This window comes from Buceros rhinoceros, unplaced genomic scaffold (assembly GCF_000710305.1).
Source record: "Buceros rhinoceros silvestris isolate BGI_N320 unplaced genomic scaffold, ASM71030v1 scaffold31000, whole genome shotgun sequence".
Taxonomy (NCBI): domain Eukaryota; kingdom Metazoa; phylum Chordata; class Aves; order Bucerotiformes; family Bucerotidae; genus Buceros; species Buceros rhinoceros.
Genome location: NW_010388391.1, coordinates 9,729 through 18,109, shown reverse-complemented (window position 1 = coordinate 18,109; position 8,381 = coordinate 9,729). Strand labels below are relative to the sequence as shown.

General features: G+C 52.7%; 1 protein-coding gene across 1 annotated transcript in view; it reads left to right on the top strand.

Moving 5' to 3' along the window:
- Positions 1-2,329, top strand: part of CLIP2 (CAP-GLY domain containing linker protein 2) — a 52,146-nt gene extending 49,817 nt beyond the window's left edge. The window contains exon 15 of the mRNA XM_010145774.1: positions 2,240-2,329. Within this exon, the coding sequence (XP_010144076.1) occupies positions 2,240-2,329 (90 nt within the window). The remainder of the gene's footprint in view (positions 1-2,239) is intronic.
- The last annotated feature ends 6,052 nt before the right edge of the window (positions 2,330-8,381 follow it).

Here is an 8,381-nt window from a genome sequence, read left to right as displayed (position 1 = left end):
TCCGCGGAGATTGTTTGGCTGGAAAAAAACCCTCTCCATCCCGCGGTGCAGCGGCGGCAGCTGTCTGCCAGCACCAGCCAGGACAGCTGTAGTCGTGATGACAAGTTTGTGGCAGTCCAAGACGTACTATAATCCTGTCAGTAGCTCCAGAGTGACTTGAGCTGCTGCTGTAATTGCTATGTGTCAAATGAAAATGCATCATGACAGCCTCGTCCGTTGGAAGCTATGGGAGGGGTGGGGAAAGTTATTCTCTGTGTGCTTTAATGGTAAGTCCCTTGAGAAAAGGAAATCTTCCCTTTCACATCTGTCTCCAAAGGTGGTGCAGGTGGTAATTATTTCTTCCCCAACTGTAGAAAATAACTGATCTTACATGAAGTGAGTCGGAATGGACCTTATGAGGTCAACTAATCTATCCCCAGTATTACTTTGATACTTTCATGCTTGAGAAATCTTAGCGATACAAGAAGATAGTATTATGCCTTCAGCTACAAACTGTGATACTGAGAGACAGACGGCGGATTATTGCGGGAAGCCAGGCTTCTAACTTCTATTGATGTTGGATTTTTGAAGTGCCTGGTGACAAGGGAGTGTGGATCAAAGCTCCCCAGTTTTGGTATATCTGTTCATCCTCCTCTTTAGAAAGGGGAGTCGTTAGCCAGAGGCTTTCAGGCTGAGCCTGAGGACGTTGCTGGCCTAAAGAGATCCTGGCGCAGTAGTTAAGGGAATTGACGGCTCGTCCCCAGAAGCCACGTCTCTGCTGTATCCCATTCCATGCTACCTTCTGACCTCCTCACTGGCAGCAGCAGCTGTTGCCCAGGGACCAGCCTTGGCATCGTTCTCCCTTTGTCTGTAACGCCTTCTCTTCACAGCACGCTCCAGAAGGAAATCAGTACCACAAGCCGCTGCTGCTCTCTCTTCTCAGGCGTGGGCAGCCAGCACGTGCTGCCGCCCTGGGTGTGCACGGCTCGCCTTGCTGCTAGACCAGCAGCTGGGGGAGCACAGTGGCACTGGGTCTTCGTCTCACTGTCGAGTCATTGCTGCCTTGCTGTTTCCACACCTGCAGCTGCAAAGGGTTTGTCCTGTAACAGAGGAAGAGGATCTTTGCCGTCTCTGTGTCTTGGGAGACCCCGATTTCATGGCACTGCAGGAAATGGCACGGATTTGGCACTCAGGCCTTCCACTGGGGAATCTGCAGTGATTGCTCTGGGAGCTTTTTACTTAATTCAAAGCAAATTGCAGCACTTTGTTCATTATCGTGACCATGTGCTGAGACCAAATTTCAAACCTAACTCTGGCTATCTAGTGCACAGACTGGGTGTGCTGCTGCCAGGGTGGGACATGCTTCCTGTGGTAGTGGGTGCGGACCCCCAGGCTGAGTCACTGCAGCAGCACTGTTCCTGCCCTCTGCTCTGGTAGGATTCCCTGCCTGGCAAACAGCTCAGGCTCTCAAAGCAGAGCTCGGTTTGAGTCTCTGCCTGTTTATCCTTCCCAGATTAAACCTCTGTCCCGTGGGGCTGGTTCTGCACCTGCATGGCCACAGTAAGGATGGAAGCTGGGTAGCTGGGACTCGTCTAATGATGGGTTTGAAACCCTGCAGTCTCGTCTCCCCATAATATCTGGTTTTGCTGCCGTCAGCAATTCAACAGCAACTGTGAATCTGATTACCAAGACCCAAGCACTGACATCTGGCATGCCGTGACTTCAGGCTGCAGCTTTCTTCTCTTGTTTGTGCCGGTTGCACTGTCACTTTGAAGCTGAAGGGCTCCATGTTATCCCTGCTAAAGAAACATTATAAATGTTTAAAAGTTCCTGTGCTTTCTAAAGATAGAACAGCCTGTCCTGGCTGCCAGACTTGTCCCCAGAGATGGAAATGGGAAATGGCAAATGTCCTTCTCACTGCTGAGCTGTTCACTGTGCCGTGTTTTGCAGCTAACGCTGCCCTTGGCTGAGGGCTTGTTTATCAGGATTTAAGAGTCAGAAGCGAAGAGTGGGTCTGTGTCCATGAGGAACTGGAGGGGTCTTTTGTAGCTGGGAAGGATGTAACCTGGCATGTGAGGATTGGGCCAGGGTGCAGAGGGCAGGAAGCTTCTTGCCACAAGCAGGGTGGGATTTTTGCATTCTCCTTTCCTTGTGTGGAGTGGGCTGCTGAGGAAGGAGATGGCCAGATTTCAGTGTTTGTAGGCAAAGCCACTAGGCTTCGTGTCCCCCTCCAGTAAGTGCTGTCCATTCTCCATTGCAGACTGTGGGAAATTCTGGGTCTGCTAACGGGATTCACCAGCAGGATAAACCCCACAAGCAAGAGGTAAGTCATAAGCTGAATGTTATTTAAAACAGCGGCTGCTTCCTGTGATTTCTTGCCTGCTGGGCAGGAGGCAGCTCTTGGATGGAGGCAGTTCTGCCAGCGAAGCTTGTCTGTGTCATTCCCACAGTGAAAGCAAGGGCCTTTGCCAGCTGTGGGGGGAACCTCACCTTGCCGTTAAAACCAGTTGAAGCCATCAGGCAGGTGCTGGTGAGATACGTGCTGAGGTGCAGTAGGTGTTTGCTCTGGGGCAAGCAGTGGGAAGGGGGTTTCTCCTCAGTCTCCTGTATGCCTCTTCTCCTGGCAGCCCCAGCCAGAACCTGCTCAGTCTCAGATCTCTGGGGTCCCCTTTACAGGGGTGGTACCTGTGGGATGTGCTGTCCTGGTCCCCCAGGGTTTGTATCATGCAGGGCAAGACCTGTCGCCTCAGGCTTCGTCTCCTCGCAGGCAGGATGGCCAGTCTGAGAAGAGGCAGTGTGACTTACTGGGCAGAGCAGTGGGTCAGGACACGGCAGGCTTGGTGGCATTTTGCTTCGTGCCTCAGTTTCCTCTTCTGTGAAAATACCTCTGTGCTTGTCCTCATTTTGCCTAAGAAGGTCTCTCTTCTTCCAGGAGAAGCTCTGAGAGAGAAGAGGTGAAGAGGATCATTTCACGCCAGTATCAGCTCCTGTGCACAGTCAGGACAAACAATACCACATCTGGCTTTAGCACCTCCAAAAAACCAGACACAGTATTTTCACTTTAAAACAGGACAATGTTTATAAAATACTAACTGATGAAATCAGGACAATCCTGGAGTCCAGTTTTCCAAGACAGCCATTGTTCCAGGAGGGAGCAGAAAGATCTCTCTGGGTTTGGTTTCTTACTCATATTGGTTTTGACTGTGGAATTTGTATTGCTTGAGCTGCCCTTGTCCCACGGCTGACATGTCAGGATGACAGCTGCCCTGGACGGTGGCTGAAGTGTCAACGAGTTCCTGTAACCCCCACAGGAGCTGCGAAGGGTGGTGCTCAACTCCAAAGCGTGCACTCAGAGGCAGCACGATTCCCACGTGGTCTGTCCCTTCTCTTCCTCCCATCCCAGTGTCTGGAAGACCTGTTCAAGCAAGTGGAACCTGCTGGGCTGACTGCTCACGCTGGCAGGTGTAGGCCAAGGGAGACGGGGCGTGGGGACAATTTGCTCCTCTCCTCGTAGAAGACGTTGCTGTTCTACAGCAGGGATTCTGTGCTTAGTGCTTGTATCACAGTGTGTCATGGGAAATAATCTGATTTTGGAAGGATATTTATTTCTTTTCTTACCCACTGCTATTTGGGGAAGGAGCTGTGGTGGCTCTGAGTTTGGGGACAGGCACAGCTCGCTCAGGTGTGGTTAGCCTGTGTTCTTGCAGAGGGATCGCGGAGCAGGGCTGCCAATGTCCTGGGCCACAGCCAGGCTGCCCAGCCTGGTCCCCCTCATGCTTATGTGTTTCATTGGGTCTTTTTGGAGCACAAGACCCCACAGATGGCTGGATCTTGGCATCACTGGCCTGAGACCTCCATGCGGGCCACAGTCAGTGTGGACAGATGCCGTTAGGAGAGAGTTCCCTCCTCGCCTGTTTGGTTTAACAGCTAATTGGGGATTGCCTGGCCCTTCTCCAGAGCTACCCCTGGTTCTTCAGTGTCATGCCTGTCCCCTACTACCGGGAACGGAGCAGCTAAGGTGTTGCTGTGAGCATTCAGGCAGTAGTGGCTGTCTGTTTGATGGGTACATCAGCCCTCTCTGCGTGACCTGAGTATGGGCATTTGGAGCAGAAGGAATCCAAGACTGGAGCCCACACAGCTCTTGGGTCTGCCCAGGCAAGGGTCTTCTTCCTTCTGAAGGCTTTACTCTCCTAATTTTACATCACAGCTCCCAAGGGACGTTAGGGTGGAGGAAGGGGACTGTATGTTCTTAAAGGTGTGAGAGAGGCTAGTTCAGACTCACTGTTCAGTACCACAGGGAAGAGCCACAGCAGTATTTGACCAGGCTTTCCCTAGTTAGTGCCGGGCTCCTCCAGCCTTCAGAAACTCCTGTGGTATGATGAGGCACCTATGAAAGAGGACAAGACAGAAGAGACCACTGTGAGAGGAGATCTGAGCCAGGCCACAGGCAGATGGACATTACAGCATGTCAGCTTCGCTGCTTTTTGCTCTGATTTCCTACAAAGTTGTGTTACTTTTATTAGTGGGTCGCCAGATTCCTGCTTCCTTGAAAGATGGGCAGCCAGAAGCAACCTGGGAGAGACTTGGGCTTCATGGCTGCACTTCTGCCATGAGGAGGACGTTGCTGAGCCTGGGCTCACATACAGTACTGAACCCTGCTCACTTGATGCAGGATTGGTGATCTCCCTCCATTCCAAGAGAGGGTGAAAGAAGGTGGTCAGAAAACACAGGCTGAATCTGCTGCACGGCAGGGGCAGCTGGAGCTTGGGATCTAATGGCTGGAAATAATTCAAGTGGGATCCCATCCTGCCTTGTCGAAGTGTTTCATCAGCTCTTACTGGTCACCAGGAAGTTTGCCACATCTCTGCCTGGCTCTAGGAATTTCCCAAGGATCATAGGGGTGGTCTCCAAAATCCTTCTGGCCAGTGTATTCATCTTCTCAGTGATCTGGGAAAATCCCAGAGGGAGTGTTTGTTGTCACAGCCCGTGACAGCGAATAACTCACTGGGAGCTGCTGTTCTTAAGAATTTAGGACTGGTATTTCCCGAAGTGCTTCTGTTAGCTGGATGGTCTCTGAAGTCACATCTGCAGCTCCGGCTGCTGGAGTGGAGCTAACAGAGCGCTTCTGGCAGTGCGGCCTGTCCCCAAGCCCAGGTGAGAGACCCATTCTGGTCTGTAACTTATTTTCCCCGATAGGTCTTCTGGTGACTTGTGACCATCTGCCTTCACATACAGAGGAGAAATACCTGCATTTTCCACCTCCCTTGATGAACCTTTGGCTCTGCAGAGGGCAGGATCCCCCAGGAGTGGTTATGGTGACCATGTATTTGGTTTTCCATTAATCAGGTCCAAAGTTTTCAGAGTGGCAGTGGTTCAGCCTAGAGGAGTCTCTGGCTCTTGTCTCCTCCCAGGGACCGTCCCCTGTGAGCAGCTCAGACCTGTGGCTCTTCCCATTTAGCTCAGATGACAAAGCTGAATGGGTCAGAGCAGGTTTAAAGTTAGTGATGATGGTTTTCTCTGGCTGTAAATAGCTGTGCTGGCCCCTAAGGATCAGCCAGGTGCCGATGGCACTTCTTGGCTTTCTGCAGGGGCTGTGTGGTCTTTGTGTTGCGAGGCTGCACCGGTATGGGCAGTGGGGCGAAGCCAGGTCCCCTGTGCCTCCACCCGCCTTGGGGTGCAGGTCCATGGGAGCTGGTCCCCAGACAGGACTGACTACAGTGTCAACAGGACGTGCTATCGCATGTGTCAGCTGGGTTTCAGCTCATCCCTGTGTAAAGTGGCCAGGAGTGGGTTTGGACACCAGCCATGTCCTCCCTTTCCAAAACTGGCAGAGGCTTCCCAGGGGCACCCGCCTCTGGCTGCCCTTCTGAGGTGGTAAGAGACCAAACCAGGGACAAACTTGGAAAGGACAAGGAGGAGATTCCCCAGTCCCTCTATTTATTTGTAAGTTCAAGTGCTATTTTTGCCTGTGTGGTGGTGTATAAGGTACTTCACAATATTTGGAGTTACCGGCTTGGTCCTTTGGGGGAGATCTTCAAGGGCACTGGAGCACCAGTGCACCCATCGCCTGTTGTGGGTCAGGGGTGGTTCGTGTTTGTGCCTTCACTCCCCCTTGGGCTTCAGCCTTACTCTTATCTCGATCCCTGGGGGCTGGCACAGGGGGGCTGTGTTCTCCCCAGCCCCTCTCCCAGCTTGCACATGCCATGCTGGTTTTGTCTCTGGAGCTGAGCCCCAAGCATCGTGCCTTGGGGCACCAGAGCATCGTGCCTCGGGGCACCAGCGCAGGGTGGGAGCAGGAGGTCGAGCACTGCTGGAGCCCTGGCTCCAAGAGAAGGACCAGCCCTCGGTTGTGAGGCCAGCTGCGTCACCCCGATGGCGAGTGTCGCTTTTCTGCTGAAAGCTGAGGTGTTACCCTGTGAGAAAAGTCTTTGGAGTGGAGACTGCTCCGTGTTTAGTGATTTCTTCTCTAACCCTCTAGACCAAAGGGAAAAGAATCAGGCTTGGTTGGTGATTCCAGCTTTACCCCTCCTGCAGCACCCAGAGAACTGGAGCGAGGGTTCGCCCCGTGCCGGTGCCGTGCTGAACGATGGGTGCGAAGCGGCCAGCCACGGCGTCACAGCTCTTGCCTCCCCTCACCGCCAGCGGTTCCTCCAGCTTGCAGCAGAGATGCATGAGGGTTTCATTACACAAAATGATGCAAATGACACTGTAAAAGTCTTAACAAAAATGCCAGTACTCCGCTGTTCGGCAGCTTTCGCAGCTCCACACTATCTCGTAGGGAGTTATTAATACACTAAGATCCTGTAGGCCTCATGTAAGTTACCGGAATAAAGACGATACTAGATGTATAAATGGATGATAACCTTTTACCCGTACAGTATGTATTACAATTTTGTAGCTTAGTCATTTTTTGGCTATCAAATTTTGTTAGTATGATATAAAAAAAAAAGGACAAAAAAAAAGGTTTGATTGCTAATGTCTATTTTGTTATTTGATGCGTTTTATTTCTTCCTCTGTACAAAAGCTGTACAAATCTCGGTCTGTGTAACTACAACAGATATGTATTCATGTACCATCACCCCTGTCCTGGCTTGCTGGTGTGGTGAGCTCATTACGAAACAATAAAATCTGTGGCTGAAGTCGGGCACCCCAGGGCTGCTGGGGGCGTGTTCAGGGGGGTTTGCAGGGCACAAGCTGTGCTGAGAGGCAAATGGCTGGGGGCAAGGGGAGCTTTCCCTTCACAGCTCCAACGTGGGGCTGTGGTGAGTCCCTCTAGCCCTGAGCCCAAGCAGCGACCTCGAGCCATCAGTGTTTGGGCTCTGTCAAGAGCAGGATTTGCAAAGAGGGGCTTGAGGTGCAGTAGGAGCCAGCGTCGCTCATGCACTTAGGCTGGAGGTGAGGACAGCCAGACCGAGCATCAGCTCCTTCCCAGGGCGCTCTTCCAGCTGCTGCTGTCAGGTGTCTCCCACACCGTGGGGTGATGATGCTATTTATTAACCCATGATGACGTTCCCTCCACTCATCTCCCCGCTTCCTCGCTGATGCATCCACAACACCCTGCAGTGAGGAGTGTCTCAGCGTGCTGCACTAGACCCACCTCCCATCCCCTCGAGGCTGGCACCTACTCGTTTGAGCAGTGTTACCTTCATTTTGCAGGGGCAGAGATGATGGTTGGGTCATCCCTGTCCCTTCCAGCTCACTGTGGACCTTTGGAGTGCAGGGACATGGAGGCTGCTGTCGACTGGTCCTGGGGGGGAGCTGCAGTTGCTGCCAGGGTGGTGCAGGTCCAGGTAAGCCACAGGTAAGACTGATGGGGTTTGAAAGGGGTCTCCAGGGATCATCCAGTCCAACCCCCCTGCTCCAGCAAGTTCACCCAGAGCAGTTGCCCAGGATTGGCATCCAGGGGTGATGGGATCTCTCCAGAGCAGGAGACTCCACAACCTCTCTGGGCAGCCTGGGCCAGGGCTCCCTCACCCTCACAGCAATGAAGTTTCTCCTCATGTTTCAACAGAACTTCCCATGTTCCAGTTTGTGCCCATTGCTTCTCATCGTGTCACTGGTCACCACTTAAAAGAGTTTAGCCCCATCCCACTGACCCCCGCTTTAGATATTGAAAAGTATTGATCAGATCCTCCCTCAGCCTTCTGGTCTCCAGGCTGAACAGCCCCCAGTTTCTCAGCCTTTCCTCACCAGAGCTGCCCCAGCCCCTCAGCATCCTGGACTCTCTCCAGTTATTCCCTGTTTCTTGATCTGGGGAGCCCAGAACTGGACACTAACTCCAGATGTGGCTTCACTAGGGCAGAGCAGAGGGTGAGGACTCCTGGCCGTCCTCTCCTCAGTGAACCCCAGGAGACCATTGGCCTCCCTGGCCACGAGGACCCAGTGCTGGCTCATGGAGAACC